At 42.1% G+C, this 18,430-nt stretch overlaps 1 protein-coding gene across 1 annotated transcript; it reads right to left on the bottom strand.

The window, feature by feature from the left end:
• Positions 1-8,546: 8,546 nt before the first annotated feature.
• LOC132958904 (VPS10 domain-containing receptor SorCS2-like) lies at positions 8,547-15,257 on the bottom strand. Its single transcript, XM_061031987.1, has 7 exons — positions 15,163-15,257; positions 14,130-14,301; positions 13,799-14,042; positions 10,768-10,880; positions 9,768-9,890; positions 9,164-9,263; positions 8,547-8,653 (listed from the first exon to the last, which is right to left on the bottom strand). Exons 1-7 carry the CDS (start codon positions 15,255-15,257, stop codon positions 8,547-8,549), a joined length of 954 nt encoding a protein of 317 aa, XP_060887970.1.
• Positions 15,258-18,430: the final 3,173 nt, after the last annotated feature.

The raw sequence follows: 18,430 nt of genomic DNA on the forward strand, positions 1-18,430 counted from the left end.
TGACGTTTATAATTTGGATGCTCAATTCATTAAAAAATATAGCTCTATACTGATTACACCTCTGACTCATCTTATTAATTTATCAATTAGAACTTGTAAATTTCCGAATAACTGGAAAAAGGCAGTCATTACACCAATCTTTAAAACAGGTGACTGCGATTTGGTGAGCAACTACCGCCCTATCTCTATTCTCCCTGTAATGTCTAAGGTACTTGAAAAGGTTGTGGCGGCACAGGTTTTTGACCATCTGGAGACAAATCAACTCTTACATCCTCAACAATTTGGTTTTAGACCAAAATATTCAACAGAAACTGCTAATTGTTTTTTAATTGAGAATGTAAAGCATTCACTTGATGGTGGTTATGTTGTTGGAGCTGTGTTTCTTGACTTAAAGAAGGCATTTGACACTGTCAACCATGACATTCTCCTGTCTAAGTTACCATCTTTCAATTTCTCGAAAAAATCAATTGACTGGTTTGAGTCTTACCTTCAGAATAGAGAGCAGTGTGTGAAAGTTGACCAAGAAAAATCCTCTCCTTTAATCAATAAAATGGGTATTCCCCAAGGGTCAATTCTTGGCCCTTTGCTTTTCAGTCTGTTTATAAATGATTTGCCTAAATCCTGTCCAGTAGCCGGCTTCCAGCTTTATGCAGATGATGCAGTTATATATGCTCCTGCTAAGTCACCAAGCAAGGCAGCTGAGATCCTAACTGAGTATCTTTGCAATGTCCATCAGTGGCTGGAATGCAACCATCTTGTATTGAATCAGAGTAAAACAGTTTCAATGTGTTTCTCCATTAGGAAAAAGTGCTCCCCTGGAAGTTTTAACGTGAAGATACAGAATAGAGAAATAGAGGAAATTAGTGAGTTTAAGTTCTTAGGAATCATTTTAGATCCACAACTCAAGTTTGATAAACACGTAAATAAAATCACAAAAACAATCAAGAACAACCTGAACTGCTTTAAATTAATAAGACACTACATACCAACTCAAGCAGCACAGGTGTTCATGCATTCAATGATTTTCTATCATTTCTCATACTGTATGACAGTTTGGTCACAAGCTTCACCCTCTACAATCAGAAACCTCTCATCACTATACAACCAGGCCCTGAAAATAATGGACAAAAAACCTGTCCGGTGGCATCACTGTCACATACTGAAAAAACACAATCTACTCAGTTTTGAGAGCTTCATGCACTTATGTTTCCTCAAACTTGTTTTTAAATGTATCAACAATCTGGCCCCTGAACCTCTCTCCAGATATGTTCGAAAACAGGACGGAAACAGGGTAACGAGAAGCACTGTGAATGGAGACTGTAGCGTACAACATCGTAGATCAACGTTTGGTCAATCAGCCTTCTCCATCAGGCTGTAAACTCTGGAACACATTACCACCTGAAATAAAATTAATGTCCGACTTAAAATCTTTTACAAAACAGGTGAAATGCTCAAAGCAAGCCAGAGCTGTACCCACTTTTAATTAATATCTTCAAACTTCATTTTAAACTGGTTTATAACATTTGTATTGTTGTACATGTATTTTAATGTATCCTCATATCGTGTTATGGGGTTTTATGTAACTGAATGTTGTACATTTTAATCTGTTTGTTTACATAAAGGCCCAACTGGGGACACGAGTTGGAAATTAGCAATAGCTATATACTCTTTATGCAGCACATCAGTTTCATGCTTTGTATTGAAATTATGTTAAATTGCATTGTCCCTATTAAATAAATAAATTCAATTCAATTCAATTTTGACTTTTTTCTCAACATTTGGACCTTTTACTTTAAATTGTATTTTAACTGTATTCCTGACGTTATGACTTTTTTCTTCATACTAAAACTACATGGGGTTAATTACTTTTTAAAACTGTTCCGTTTTGATGATTTTTTTCGAATTAGAGTTATGAAAAAAATTGCATAATTTGGGGTGTGGCTAACTTAACTGACCTGTGGGCCCATTTTAGCTGTTTGCCAGGAGGCTAGGCTTCACTGTAGCTCCTTCCTGTCACTGACATTGATCTGTGTTGGTGTTGTTTATTCATATTGTGAAAGATAAAACGAACTAAACTAAGTGAAGCAGTCTGGCTATCTTCAGGCTCTCTCACTAGAGCTGAGGATACAGTCAAAATGCCTCTATTTACTCAGTGTAGTGATTGTAGAAGAAGAAGTGTTATGGTGCCCTAAGTAACAGACAAACATTTTGATTCATCAAAGCACACACGTTGTCTTCCCTTATTGCTTAAATTGCTGGTTTCAGTTTTGAACGTGAGTCTGTAAATAGTAAATGAACTTGAGCTTGTAAAGTCCACTCGAACGCTTTTACACCGCAGGTCACACCTACACATTCACACACTGATGGTAGAGGCTGCTATGTAAAGAGAACATCAGTAATGACTAATCCCATTCGTACACATTCATATGCCGCTGACGAGGCAGCGAGAGCAACTTGGGGTTAAGTGTCTTGCCCAAGGACACATCAGACATGTTGCTGCAGGAGCTGGGGATCGAACCCCCGGCCTTCCAGTTGATAGACGATCGACTGACCCACCCCTGTACTACACCAGAAGCTTAAAGTCTTGATGTTGAATATGATGATATGCAGACAAATCAAAACCAAAACACATACAAGTTATGGGAGTGATTTATTCCAGTATGCAGGTTGAGTGCACAACGCTCCCTGATGAGGACACACAATTGTTTTAATAGCAAAACTTAACAAATCGAACATACTGCAGGAAAGAAGAACAAAATCAAAACAAAACGGTGTGGTCAAAACTGCTTGATTGGTGCCATCAGCTGTGAAACTCCTTTCCTATTATATTGGAATATCCATCATTCCCACTCCCCCCCTCCCCCCGACACAATGACGACACATCACTAGAAAGCTAAGAACAAGTCGACCATGAGCAGAATATGTACAAAAGATGAAGCGTAAACCAGAACGAGTGAATGTGGTCTGTTTGTATCAAATATAAGACGAACTGAGGGGTGGTGCTTGTGGTATTTGTAGTCTTTAAAGGCCTTTTGTCCAAAGACCTGTCCGTGGAGAGTGTGCGGACTTACTCAGGCATGTGTCTGCAGCTCAGCTTACATCGTTAGTGCAATCACACAACCAATCAAAACATCAGCAAAAAGGCAACAGAAACATTAACCAGTGTTCACACGTGTTGAGAAAAATGACGAGTGTATCAAAAATATCCATATACATAGTTTCCACTGTGTCGTCGTGAGTATCTTTATGAGACAATGAATTAATTTTCAGTTAACGATGAAGATGGAAAAAACTTATCTTACACATGAGATCACACCGAAAGAATCGAAAAAATGCGTACATGTGAAGCAGGCAATGGCGTTGATGAAACTGTAAACAGTGAGAGTTTTTCAAATTCACTCGACTCGGTGAAGGTTCACTCTAAAAAACAAAAAAACAAAAATAATGCTGTGTGTTTTGGTGGAAGTGTAAAACACTCACACATGTCAAAGGGAGTATGTACAAAGTGGAGATTGATCATATTTACACATTTACATACAAACAAACCGAACCTTTAAGGAGACATGATTCAACCGCGGGCTACGCCTAATATAGGCTGATACACTAAAATATCAACTACACCTTCCCTCCATGACAGCGGCCTTTGTCTCCAGGAGTCTCTCTGATCCAGGACAAGTGGGGAGGAGGAGGAGGAGGAGGAGGAAGAGGAGGAAGGGGCGTTCTGTTATTAGAAATAAATAAACTCAACAGGTAATGTTACTGAGCAGATTCAGATCTGCTGTTTTAGGCACCATGGGACGGACAAAAAGGTGGTGCTGATTTGAACCCCCCCTCCCAACAAACTGCTGTGATCTGATCTTAAAACAAACATACAAGTCTTAAGACTGCTCTGGGACTTTAAGCTTTGTTTTTCTTCCTTGTACCTGTGAGTGGGATTTTACAAAAAAGTGCAACACCGCCCTCTTGTGTTTGCATGCTTGTCATTATGCAAATTCACAAGGGTTTATGCAATCCTACATTCCACAGAGAGCATATTATTGCCTGTGAAGAGAGTCATTGTGGGAATAAAAGAGAGATAAACACAAAAAAGAGCAAGAGTAACAATTTCATCTCTTTGAAATTCATCATATTCACATGGCGGCCATTTCTCAGTGACCTGGAGCTCATTGTGGCTTCAGAAGCTGCTAGTAAAGTTGTCAACATTGTCCGGTACTTTGTGAGACTATGTGTTTGAAAACCATGCAATCTCTCTGTGATTTTAATTATCCGTAGTATCGAGAAGTAAAGAATCTTTCATTTTGTAAAGGTCAGATCCTCAATCATATTTTTAACTATGTGAGGAAGAGAGAGACAGCGCTGTCTAGATTGCATACATACATTGGCAACCCTTCAGCACTGAAACGTTGATTTATGTTTTTGTACAGTTTGCATTGTTTTGGTAATTATAAACAAGAAGTAACCCAATATCAGATATCAAGGACTTGTTTTTTTCTCCCTGTGGTATCCCAACAGGTATGATATGGTGCTTACAAATCTGGTATCGTAAAGCAACCCGAGCTGGTTTTACGTTTGAATTCTGTGTTGAAGGTTCCAAGTTTTATAAACATGTCTGAACATTAAAACGTTAGGATTCAATCAATGTCAATCGAAAGCTTCATGGATTAGTACAGAGATAATACATTTTCGTCAGCAATCTGTTCATCTTTATGGATGTAATGTGTTTGGATTCAATCTTTTTCTGGATTTGGATTGTAGGGACTGTTTTGATGCAGCAGGATCGTTGTTGTTGGAATATTATGACCGCAAGAGAAGCTACAGTCGACCTTCAGACGGTAAGACAAATAAATCTTGTTTTCGTTGGTGGTCTGACAGATGCGTAGATTGTGGCTTCTGTGTTGGTTTAGTTTTGAAATGGTCACATGGTCCGAGAGTACTGTAATGTCAATGTTAACTTCAGTTCATTAATAATGGGAGTAAGTGATTAACTGATATCCAGGTCTTTGCTAATGGTTAACACAGTTACATTTCTGTTTAACTGTGCACACCTTTGAAAGACCACCTCTTAGGCGATGTCGGCACGCTTGTTTTGTTCCACAACAGAGTGTGATTGCAGTGTTCACATTTGTCCAAACGGACAAAGGAGGAGAAACACCCCCTGTTTCAGAGCTTCTCCAAACCATCCAGCTGTGAAAGCATCCTTATAAACCATCTGTTTACAGTGTATGACTTTCTCTCTCAAACATGATAGTGGAAAATAATTACAGCATTCAGGCTTCCCTCGATGAGAACGAAGCCAGAGGTAAATTGGTACCCTATGAATATGGTGAATCTCACTTTACAACCTTGGTCACATCACCCTTTATGCTTTGAGAAAATACAGCAGTCCTCTGTGGCTACGGCCTGCCGGCAATGGATGGTCACACCTTCACCTGCAGTGAGTCATGCTTGCTAATTTTGAGTGTTGATAAGTAACAGACAGCGCACACACACTTTTTGTTCTTCAAAAACACAGATAAGTGAGGATTCTCAGCGTGACGTCATTAAAACCTCCAACCTCTAAGGGTGTCAGTGCTCGTCTCCAGGGCTGCTGCAGGAAGTGAAAAAAAAAATGTAAAGCAGAGCGCCTCCCATCTCAGATAGAGATGGAGTTGGGGGAAAACCAGGTTCGACATGAAGAAGAAGACAGTCCTTTCTCCAGAGAAATAAAACATAACACCAAAGCTGGAGCAGAAGGGTTGAGGAGGCCGTGGAGCGGAGGTGAAGTGTCCGAAGAAGACGAGGAAAAGACGAAAAAAAAGAGAGAGAGGAGAAAAAAGGATGAAGGCAGAGTGGAGTCCCTGTGCTCGTTAGCCGGCTAGGCTGAGCTAGCTCGTTAGCGTTGCCATGGCAGCCATCAGCTGGTCAGGTAACTGTGCAGTTCTCTGGAGTTGATGCTCAGGACAACACCTGAGTGGTTGCCTGCCAAAGAGAGGAGAAAGGAGACACCAACTAGGAAATGAGTAATGCTAAAAGAACACACAGTCCATATTAGACACTTTCACGTTTCTGATGTGTTCGACCTTTATCATCAAATCAGAGTGCATCCTAGAGGCTGAACAAATATGAGAAATGCAGCAACTTCCTCATCCATTCAAATCTGAGCTACAGTCCTGAGTGTGGCCAACACATTTTTTAACAAGTAGGTTCCATTTTTCTTTCTCATGCAGTTTAACAAAAAGACCTCAAATACATGTATTGGTTAAAGATCCCATATTCTCCTCATGTTCACCTTTCATGTTGTCAGTCTATGATACCCACAGAGGAGCTTTGCATGACATGCAGCTCAATTAAACTCCTGATTTAAAGGGTACATATTAAGAAAAATCCACTTGTACAGTGTTTCTGAACGTATATTTGAGTGTCTACTGACCCACAAAATGTGAAATAAACCCATCCAGTCCTTTGTTTGTGGTCTGCATAAGTCTTACAACACGGGGCGCTGGTGGCGCATTGGTTAGTGTGCGCACCCCATGTATGGAAGCTGTAGTCCTCCAAGTGGGTGGCCCAGGTTTGAATCCGACCTGTGGCTCCTTTCCCGTATATCATTCCCCACTCTCTCTCTCTTCCTGACTTCTGACTCTATCCACTGTCCTACCTCTTCAATAAAGACACAAAACGCCCAAAAATAAATCTTAACAAAAAAAAAAAAAAAGTCTTACAACACAGAGAAAAATGCTCCGCTTCAAATTTGCTCTCCTTGTGATGTCACAGTGGGATTCTGGTATAAAAAAAAACAACCTCCCCTCCTGTGTTGTCTCTGGCGGACATGTTTTTCCCAGGGGGCACGCTGACAAGTTGCCATGGAAGCTCAAAGCTGAACTCGTCGGTACATCGCGCAGAAGAGAGGGGTGAGGGTGAGCTCATTACATTTAAAGAAACACACACACCAAAATGGAGCGTTCTGAGAGAGCTGGTTTATACAGGGTCACAAACCTCCTCTGGTGTTTGATTCATGTTATATTTTGACCAAAGCACAGCACAGATGTTTCATTTAGACCAGAGGGGACTGTTTGAAAAGTTGCAAAAGGGGGATAATATGTCCTCTTTAAGCTGTAAGCTTTTTGACCTCTGTCCCCTTTTCTTGGAGATCACTTGATTCCTCAACATTTTTTGACCCAGTGCAGCACTCCCTTCAATGTTATTTCTAAACCTCCTTATTTATCTTATACATGGTGCCAGTTAAAACCCTTGTTTCAGCCTCTGCCTAAAACAGTTTGCTACTGACGTCAAACAAGAGTAGCCAAAAGCAGACAGCGCCCTCTTCTGGTTAAAACAAGTATATCAATATATTTTTTGACTTATCAATTTGAATTGTCCCTAATTTGTATTTTTGATTGTATCATGAGGCATCATTTCATCCCTATCCACAACAGTTAATCAAATAAACATTATATAGTTGATATAGTATATATAGTAATGAAATGACTGATTGTCTTGTATATGATGAACATGAAGCGCCTCGACACCAACACTAAAGAGGCTTTTAGTAATACCAGTAATAATGATTAAAAAGGGGGAAGTCCTCCAGTACCTTGGTGTGTGTTAGCTGCTGGTGTTAGTGGCTCGGGTTTTAGTAGCAGTGGTTAGTGGTAGTCCTTATAAGGGAACGGAAGGCGGGGCTACCTCCTGCGTTACCTAGAGTCTGCGAGTCCAGGTCGTCGTCGATGAACTCCTCGCCCTGGATGATGTGCTGCGTGTCCTCACTGTGGTTGACGGGGCTGGTCATCTCCTGCTCCTTCTCGTTGTGCATCTGGGCATAGACGTTGCGGTTGCCCGGAAGCTTCCTGAAAAACAGCAGGGGATAGGCGTCCTCAGTCCTAAGCAAAGGACTGTGGGATTTGTTGTTTTTACAGAGGGTGTGACATCACAGCAGGCAGAAGTCACTGCGTTTACATCAACTAAGGGTCAAAGGGCACCGAGGCTGCTGAGAAGCAGGGTTAGCTACTGAGAGGTGAACATGTCTTGCCGCTCCATGCACCGGCTCGCTTCTGACTCTCTCTCTAAGGCTCTGAAGTGCCCTCGTTCAGAGTCCCCACGTGTGCCAAGTCTGATCTGATTGGTCGGCCTGTCGGCTCTGCTGTAAATGGTCAGTCGCTCAGCACGGTTCTTGGAAATGTCATGCCCCTTTTACCATATTGGGAATGCAGCCACTTTGGCTCAGAGCAGAGCAAGAACATTAGCACCTTAGCACTACTGTGCTACCGCAGGCTACGACATATCGTGGGCGTGCTACAGAAGTTAATGGGCGTGCAACATGAGCTGCTGGGCTTGCCACAACGAGTTACAAATTAAAGTAAAGGATAATCAAGGAACTACTGTACAAACTATTTGACATAGAAACAAACTATTCCATGAAACAGAGATGTTAGAAAATGGCAAAATGTCCATTTTTGGTCAGACCAAATGTTTTTTCGTTTCAGATATAGAGAAGTGTTATTGATGCTAGCCCTGTCTTTGTCCTTCTACGCTCACTACAGTAAATCTCACAGCTCTTTAAAATGACCAGCTCACCTTTTAAACTTGTACAGGATAAAGGATCCGGTGGCGATGAGGCTGATAAGGAAGATGGCCGCCCCAGCCCAAACTCCCGGACCTCCAGCAGCTCCATGGTAGCCTTTGAATGACAAACAAACAAACACATGCAAAAAAATGCAGCATGTTTGCAAAAATCAGGACTTTAAAATAATGTATATTCAGGCAAATCAAAGGAGTATAGTGAGGAAGAAGATCTTGATTTTTTTTAAGCTGCAGGAGCGAAGAGGCAGGAGTTGTAGGAAGTTTCCTCATGATCAAGAAAACATCTTAACAAGAGTAAGATTATCAGCACGGCACAGCTTAGCACAGAGAGCTTTAAACTGGAAAGCTTTGGACTCGTTAGGGGAACCAGAGAAAAAAAGAGCTCAGCAATCAAAGGGTAGTGAAGTCAGGTGCACCCAGACAGAAAGCTGCAGGTGTGCAGTTCATGAATGCACCATTCTCTGCCGCTGCAGCTGTGGAGCCGTTAGCAATTAGACCTAGCCCTTGGAAATAAATCAATAACGTGCAATTATCATTTAAAAACACATCAGAATCTGTCGAGTTTAAAAGGAGACATAAGGACGTTATGCGTTTAAGATTACAGTACCTGCGTTCGGGTCTGCTAGCATCACCAGCACTTTGAGACCCCCGCGCACCACGAAGCTGACGTTGTTGTTGTTAAAGGCCTGCATGATGGCTGGGATACGCTGAGGAGAAGAAGGAAGTACAGATTCAGACAACTTTATTAATCCCAGAAGGGCAGGACAGTTTCACAGCCTACCGAGTCATTGACAGAAGCCAAGACAATATAAAGGAAACAAACACATCACAGCAGCATTCAGACACTTACAGTCACATGTCAGAAACAACAAGTCAACAGACGAACAGGTCGCCAAATCAGAAGCCAAAGCTACCAGTTACTTTTACAGATATTGTATACTTGTGACTTGATAACGGACATGTGTCTCCGTCTCTGGGATATGACGGGGGTTGAATAATCAGAATACCAAATAATCACACATAGCAGTAAAGGCTAAAGATGTTGTGTTTCTATATATACTGCTTGTTTTACTTTTCAGTGTGTTTACACTGCATGTTAAAAAATTAAAACAACAGTGGGATTTTCTTCTGGAGCTGCAGAGTTTCTTCCTTTGGTCCTTAAAGACAAAAAAAAAATGCATTTGGGGTTTCATTTCTTCTCGTGTTTGTACCTTATCTACAAACATGTTCCTCTTGTCTGGTTTGCTGTCCTGCGGGAGGACGTACAGGTCGGCTGAGGTGGGCAGGCCCGGATTCACCACTGTAACCAGGGACTCCTGAGGGACACCTGTGATCTGAGGACACAGGGTTAAAGGTCAGTCGGGTCTTAAAGCTGCACTCAAATATATGTCTCATGTTGAAAAAATAAATGTCACCTGTAGTGATGGACTCAAAAAAATACTTTCCATGAAGCTTAAGATCAAAGCACATCATAATAAATCCGGCTGCACACTACACAGTCTAAGGCCCGTTTTCCCCCCTTCAATCTTTGGGGGGCGTGGTCCGACTTGCGGCTTGTCGCAACAGATTATTTGTCCAATAATCCTCAAGTGTGTGATGTCACCACGATTATGTTACTGCTCCCGATCAAGTCAGAGCCTCTCCGAATATTTACGATTACAGGTTGGACTTTCTCAGACGGAATACCAGAGTCAGCAGCAGCCAATGAGAGTGATTATATTTGGATGCAGCACCAATCGGATGTTGCGTACTCTGACAACTCACCTCAGATCGAGCTGCAAATTAAATAAACCTGCACACACTCGATAGTCCTCTATATTTGTTTTCCTACTGAAGTCACGATTGATCTCCCAAGTTTCTGTGAGATCTGGTGTCTGTGAAATGGTTACTGCTGACTGCAGGTGTGTGGTCTCCCGGTCTGGTTGGATTATTGTCAAACTATCCTTATGTCTGTGGTGTCCCACATTTTTAAAATTGGGTAAGATTTGAAAATCGTCGAGTGTGCAGCGGCTTAAGAAGGCATACAAACAGAAAAGATGAGGAAAGTGGATGTTGAAATATAAAGGGGGACAGCTGTAGACTCACATTTTACGACCAAATTGAATTTATTTGGACGTGTTTCCCAAACTAGCTTCTCTTAAGAAAAACTTGAACACTGTTACCTGTGTGTAGGATGTGCTTTAAGAAGTGATTTACCCTTTAAGGTCCTACCTTTGTGAGTAGTTTGGTGACCACCTGGCCGATGTCGGCTCTCCACTCGGGGATGTTTGGGTTGAAGCGGTCCAGGTTCCTGCTGAAGCTCAGAGGGATGACCTGGAAGTTATCTGAGATCAGACACAACAGGAGAGTGGTTAGTAGGCATGCAACAATTCTCAATAAAATATTGAACCGTTCGGTACGGCATCCACGGTTCAATACTGACTTGTGAATTGCGGTTTTAACGGTTTGGCGTTTAACTACTTTCTGCGTGTTGTATCTCTCTCTAAATTGGCTCTGTCTGTGTGTGCCTGTGTGTGCCTGTGAGTCAGCGCGCAGGGATGAGGAAACCCCGCCCACCAAGTGAGTTAATAACCACGCGCTAAAGTTTTGGTGACAACATTACTTTTAGCACGGCGAGCAGTGAGGAGCAGCCAGACCCGGAGTGGCTAATCGGGAGAACCGGGACAATTCCCAGTGGGCCGGGCTGCCTGAAGGGCCGCCAGGGCCGGTACAGTGACAGTTCATAGATCATACAGGCTGCAGTCATTGCTCAAGTAGCGTTTCACTATAGACCAGTTTCTGATAGTGTGGGGCGAGCATGAGCGCCTGGAAAACATGTACTGCGCAGTGTTTCCCACTCGTCCAGGTATATTAACGGCCGCAAACGCCCTTTTTCCGAAAGCCTCTCTCCCTCATTATGTCAAAAACATGCATTAAAGATAACTGTGGGTCCGCGAACATGAGAGGGAGAGAGTGCTATACGGGTGAGCAAGAGTCGGGGAACGTGCCATTACGCATATAAGTGGACGGACAAGAAACAAAAAGTGAAATTGATCATCTGCTCTACGGTTTACATGTTAACCAGTGAAGTATGTGAACTACATGGCAGGCTGCTGTCTGTTAACTAACTGATGTCTTTCTACATCAACTGAGTGCTCCTCTGTCTGTGCGTCATTAAAAACCCACATCTGAACCTTCAGTGTGAGGTTTGATGTCTTTTGAAATGTTCTTAAATCATTTGAGCTGCTGTTAATACTCAAATTATTTACAATACTGAACATTACAAGAATAAGAGAGGTGCGATAATCGTAACTAAAAGAGAAATATGACATAATTTTTCACTTCTTCAAGGCCTTGAAAAAAGAAAATGGGTCAAATGCAGAGTGTGCAGGTTTCCAATGTGTCTGAGTGCAGAGAATCAGAGACACAGAACTGGAATAACCTGATACTTAAATTCCTGAAGACTTGACTTGATTATGTCACAATGCATTATTTTGTTAAAATGGTGGTTAATGCTTAATAACCAGGATGTTGACAACGTCTCCCTGGTTCGATGCATACCTTCAGTTTCAGCTGCTGGTAACGAAAAAAAGAGAGAAGACATCTTTGAATAACACAAAAATAAGCCCTTTAGAATAAGGAGCTTAATCGTTTTCATCCTTGTCAACATATTACTCTTCTTCCCTGTGGTATAACAAATGTTTCTGACGCACAAATCGTTAATTAGTGTTGTGTATTATTGATCAAAACTGCCCACAGGAGCGTTTGGAAAGACTTTAACATACTTGTCAATATTCATTTAAATCCCACGATTTAAAACCAAAGTTGGATCTTAAAGGTAACTGCTGTAGTTTGAAACCTGAACCTGTTTTTAACAACAAGATGTGCTGCTTGTCACAGGCAAGGCAGGCAACTGCTTGGGGCCCCAGACCAGTAGAGGGCCCCTGAGGGCTCACAGACTTTAAATCAAAGCAGTGGCTCAAAGTGGGAACATCGTTGACCTGCTAAGTGATGCATGCATCGTTGCTGTGAAAACCAAAGTTTGTTAATGAAAGTCAACAAAGAAAAATGAAGAGGAACTATCGGTCTGTGGGAGAGAGAAAAAAGGAAACAGGAAAAAAAGAAGAGGAGTAAACGTTGGGACACTGGTGGACATGATGGTTCAGAACACTGGTCCGAGGGGCCCCCAATTGATTTTTGCCCAGGGCCACACCAGACTCCAGAATCAACACTGTTAACAACATAACATAGTGATGAAATGTACTATATGATACGACAAACAGGACAGGAAGGTAAATAATAAGAAAGAGACGTGTTTCAGCACAAGGCCTTCATCAGCGTTCAAGGCCCCGTGCTGAAACACGTCCATTGTTGATCTGTACGCTGCTGCTTTAGCCAGATAAAACACACTTTGAAGAACATTTAGTGTTCTGACTTTTCTGTCCCTCTTTAGTCTTGTTGCGGTCGTGCACCTGAAAACTTATAATACGGTTTAGAAGTGCTCCTTTTTTGCTGTTTTGAACAGAGAAACACCTACCAGTTAAAAATCATATAAAGAACAAAAACATTGGAGCAAATGTGCCAAATCAACGTACTTCCCCTATGTGGGCGTTCAGTTGACCAAACAGCACAAATTAGTTTTTGATATTAATATTTTTATAAGTAGGCTTCATCTGATTAATGAGCCTGCTCTCCTCGCTCTACAACCTGGATGTTAACAAGCACAGTGAACAGAAAGAAGCTCATAAAAGCAGTGCAGTTCAGAAAATTGTGGTTTAAAATTATGTAGGCTGTGTCAGGATAAACTGGCATATCAGCTGGAGCATAATATAACCACATTTAGGACGGGCATGTGGATGATAAGCTGCAGAGAGGATAGAAGCCTGGTGATGTTAGCAATGCTAATGTTGGCCACATTTGGCAAACCAAATTAGATCGTTTACCTTTTGAGATACATTGCACTCAATTTTAACTGTCTTATGGGTGTTTTCTTACATTTAGACTTGATGGTAAGTCTTCATCAACATTTCTGTTTATCCGACTAGGAAAGTAGATAACTAGGAACATTGCTAATTTTTACCCTGCAGAAATACTACAGTTGCTTGTCCAAGTTGGCCCATTCAGCAGGCTTTCTAGCATTATTGTGTGCTGCACAAACAGTGTGAGGATCGTAACAAAGTTGATGTTTATTTTTGTAATTGACTTGAATAAAGAGATAAGATCCACCCGGGAGAGAACACTACTACCTTTAAAAAACAAATACACGACCATAGTTGTTTCATAATAGAGTCAAACATTTGTAACAGTCTGGGAGGCTGACCTGTGACCTGGATGTACATGGTGGCCTCGTCGTGCCCCGCCATGTTCTCAGCCATCACTGTAACTTTGTAAACTCCTGGCTGTTCGTAGCGATGCTGGATGGGCTCGTCCGTCACTGTCAGGTTCTGGTAGATCGCCCGGACCCCGTCGCCGAGGTCCACCTGGTATTTGGTGCTGCTGGTGTCTCCCTGAAAGAATGAAATCAGGACTTTCAGCCAAATAAAATGGAAGGAAGTAAACTAAGACATTTAATGACATAACAACTTCATGCCTACCTGTTCCTGGTGGACGATAAATGTGATGTCATCACCAGGAGCCACGGCCAACATCTGCCCTTTGATGCCGACCTGCAGTCCTTTAGGGGGCAGCAGAGGACAGTTGTGCTGCTTGGCGCTCTGCTCCTTGTTCACCCCACCTTCACACGTGTTGGATATCACCTTCCTGTAGCTGGAACACGGACGAACACAATGCAGGTGTGTCAGGAAGGGGATTTTTGAAAGAAAAAAAATATGAATTTATATTTATTTGTTGAAGATGAAGTTGGTAACAGGAGGTAGTTAGCTTAGCAACAAGTCTGGAAGTAGGGGAAATAGCTAGCGTGACCAAAATAAAAATAAAAAGTATATTCAACTTGAGAATTTTAAGAAAGAGCAGCAGTTAGCCAAAGGAGGCAGTTAGCTTAGCATCAAGACTGGAGGCAGGGTGAAGCAGCTAGGCTAGCTGGGACTTAAGTTTGAAAGGTTACATTAAAGGGATAATCTGGTATTTTTGAAGTGGGGTTGTATGAGGTGCTTGTCAATATTGAATATATGAGCCACCAGAGATGTTAGCTCGGCCCCTCCATTGAGAAAACGGGCATGAACAGATAACTTCACAGACAGAGCTGGTTAGCTTAGCATGAGGATTGAAGCAGGAAGAAACAGCTTATCTGACTTTTTCCAAACTCAAGAAAAGATAACTTTGTTTAAGGAGCTGGCAACAGGAGGCGGTTGGTTTAGCATGAAGTCTATAAGCCAGCATGGCTCTGTCCAAAGTAAAGAAAATCAGATCAGACATCATCTGTTAACGAGCTAGAAACAAGGGGCTGTTAGCTTCGCATTAAGAATGGAAACCAGGGGAAACAGCTACCCCCCCCCCCCCCCCCCGTTGTCAATCTTCATGCTAAGCTAGGCAAACCTTGTCCCCAAATGAAACCCACTTTCTGATCCTACTGCTGAAAAGAAAATGAAAATGCTTTTTTCAGATGTTTCCAGAAAATATGCAACTTATTTTCTCTGTATATCGGCGGTTAAGTGTACATGTACAGACCCAGTGCTGGACTCGTAGGTTTGTCCTAGATGGCAGTCTTCAGGTGGTGAATCTGGATCATGCCAGAAGTCAGCGAAGCAGCGTTTCCCCTCCATTTGGGACCGTTCAAAACCATAGTCACTACACACACAGAGCAATATTATTAAAACAACAATAATCTTGGGTAATAGGATGGAAGAAGTATTTACTTTATATCTGTGCAGTCAGTCCCCACCAGTTGAAGTCTTCGTGCATTGGCAGGGTTTGGAGGTCAGAGTCGACGTGTAGCTTTTCCCTTTGATACAGAACGCCGTGTCCTTCCTTTTTCTGAAACTCCGCTCCTGGCCCATAATGCACTTCTCTCCCTAAGAGTGACCATGGAAAGGAAATAATTCTGGTTGCAGATTCGTTCACACGAGCACAGTAAGTATTTGTATTTACACTTTAGGTGTCTTTGTGTTTGTGTGTTACCTGCAGGTCTGTGAGCTGCCAGGAGTCGTAGTCAGCCTCCGTACACTGACGGGGAAAAGACTGCCTGAAGTCCACCTTGACCAGCTCCCAGTCTGACCTGTAGCTGATGTGGCCGAACACACTGTGAACACAAATCACAGGTACAAAGTTAGAAAACCTTCAAACATTACCATCAAATCTGGAATATGTAAGTAATAATAATAATAATAATAATAACTTGGATTTATATATCGGCCGCTTTACAATGGTAAGTCACACCAGTATGCAATCTTTACCTCGACTCTCTTGCTGCATCAAATGTGGATTATAACTCCACTATGAGGATAAAATATAAATCAAACATGAAAAGCCTTTAAAAAGTCTGTTAGCTGCAGTTTCCTCTCCCCACCACTAGAGGGTGGTGTGGTACAGCTAAAAACTTAAAATGTCTACCATTCCCTTTCCTGAACGCTGCTGTCTCTCCCTTCTGTGTCTGTCAGAGTATTTTTTTGAAGCAGACTGATGTGACACAAGTCAGCGACTCCGACACATGTTGCCGTGCCGATGGCTGCTTTTGTCATCTCGTTGGAGTGCAAGGCGAGCATGACTAATGGCGTCCTCACCGACGTCGCTAAGGGGAACTGATGGATGTTTTCTGCTGTTGAATCACAAACACTGATGTGTCAACCTCTCCTCCTTTTACCTGTGTTCATCTGGGAGGGCCTGTCTGCTGCTCTCCACTCTGTTTGTCTCTCATCTCTACCTTTAGTTTCTTGTACTTCTGATCTTGACCTTTTCAGGCATTTTGCTATGAGGGTGAGTTCACTCAAATTTCCAATAGTCACAATTTTCACACCAGCTGCGGCCAAATTGATACAATTCACTAATTACTTACTACACACAATGTTATGCATCCAGCAGGTCCTGTTGGCACTCAGCAGCTTCATTATATTTTGCCCAGAGACGTCTAATTAATTTGGAAACATGAACTTTTTAATATAATAATGGAAAAATTAATTAAATAACCAAAACTATTTTTAGGTTAAGATTTTGAGGCCCCTAAAAGACAACCTTCAAAGAATTACAACTTAGAGAAATCCCTTCAGCACTTCAGATTTCCTTTAAGCGATGAATACATTTCTCTCTTCACTGGAGAAAACACTTTTTTAACTCCAGGAGCATCATGGCTGCACCGGAAATAATTTCGAAATCTACTACAATTCAAATAACTTCAATAATATGACTTCTTTTAATACTAGAACTTGAGGTTGTGGTGCACCTAAGCCTCTTGTGGTGCAAACGAGTATTACAACAACAAAACCTGATGAAAATCACTTTAAAGTCAAAGAGACTGTACATTTTTATCAGACCTAGAAATGGAGTCGCAATATTTTTACCATCTGCTGACTAGAAAAACAAAGCTGGGCTTAAAGTCCTAACAGCTGCAAGTCGGTCTTTCTTTTTTTCAGTGTGTTCAGCGTGTGCAGTGTGTACAGTGTGTTCAGCATGTGCAGTGTGTTCAGCGTGTGCAGTGTGTACAGTTTGTGCAGCGTGTTCAGCATGTATAACGTGTGCAGCGTGTGCAGCATGTACAACGTGTGCAGCATGTGAAGTGTGTTCAGCATGTGCAGCGTGTGCAGCATGTACAGTGTGTGCAGCATGTACAACGTGTGCAGTGTGTTCAGCATGTACAGCATGTACAGCGTGTGCAGCATGTACAGCGTGTGCAGCATGTACAACGTGTGCAGCGTGTGCAGTGTGTTCAGCATGTACAGCGTGTGCAGCATGTACAACGTGTGCAGCGTGTGAAGTGTGTTCAGCATGTACAGCGTGTGCAGCATGTACAGTGTGTGCAGCATGTACAGCGTGTGCAGCGTGTACAGCGTGTGCAGTGTGTTCAGCGTGTACAGCGTGTGCAGTGTGTTCAGCGTGTACAGTGTGTGCAGCGTGTGCAGTGTGTTCAGCATGTACAGCGTGTGCAGCATGTACAGTGTGTACAGTGTGTTCAGCATGTACAGCATGTAGACTGAGGCATTGTGGGGAATTATTCTGATTGGCTGCATTGAATCTGACAGGCCTCATTAACGTCAGCCCTTTTGAGCCCTTTGGTTTCAAAAGTACCGAAATTTCTCCGCTCTGCCCTCTGTCGGTGGTCGGATGTTATCACAGATCGGGAGGTGAAATGACGGCATGTCAGATTTCTTATTTCACACTAAAAAAACTAAAATATCAGCTGTGGCTTTCGCTATCTCCAGGATCATTTTTGTGTGGAGGTAAATGAGACACTCTTATTTTCTCTGTAACACGGATAGCTTTGACCACACTTACAGAGACGTTAGAGAAACAAACAAACCGGTCTGAAATCTCTCTGTTTCAAATGAGTGCTTTCGCCCAGCCTCGGTTTAGAAAGATTAAAAACAGGGGCCATTCTTCAGACAGTAAATCAAGAACTGATCAGCGTCGGTCGACAGACAATATGTGTTATATATTTAAAAAACATAGAACCCTGTAAAAATGCAGCCGTTTCGCTGGCTGGTATACAACAGACATGAAGGTAAAAATAGACAATATGAACACAGCCACCAAACCGCAGGTCTACATCTGCACCTGGCCAATCCAAACAGAGAATTCAACCTGTTAGAAACTGTTGGAGCTCGTCCAGTAATTCTCTCCATCGTGTAGTAAATAATAGATTAGAGGGAAGATTTAGAGCAAAGACAGAATGGGTGATGAAGAGAAAGTAGAACAGGATTTTGTGAATTAGATTTAATACCTCTTGGTGTCTTTAACTCTTTCTTTTTGTTTCTCTAGACCAGGGGTGGGCAAACTTTTTGACTCG

The sequence above is a fragment of the Labrus mixtus genome, chromosome 23 (assembly GCF_963584025.1).
Source record: "Labrus mixtus chromosome 23, fLabMix1.1, whole genome shotgun sequence".
In the NCBI taxonomy this organism is placed as follows: Eukaryota; Metazoa; Chordata; class Actinopteri; order Labriformes; family Labridae; genus Labrus; species Labrus mixtus.

Coding starts and splice junctions, on each gene's coding strand:
- LOC132958904 (XM_061031987.1), bottom strand. CDS start 15,257: ATGGAGGGGAAACGCTGCTTCGCTGACTTCTGGCATGATCCAGATTCA. Junction 9,891..10,767: donor TCACCAAACTACTCACAAAG/GTAGGACCTTAA, acceptor CTGTGTCCTCAG/ATCACAGGTGTCCCTCAGGA. Junction 9,264..9,767: donor GGAACATGTTTGTAGATAAG/GTACAAACACGA, acceptor TCTTCTCCTCAG/CGTATCCCAGCCATCATGCA.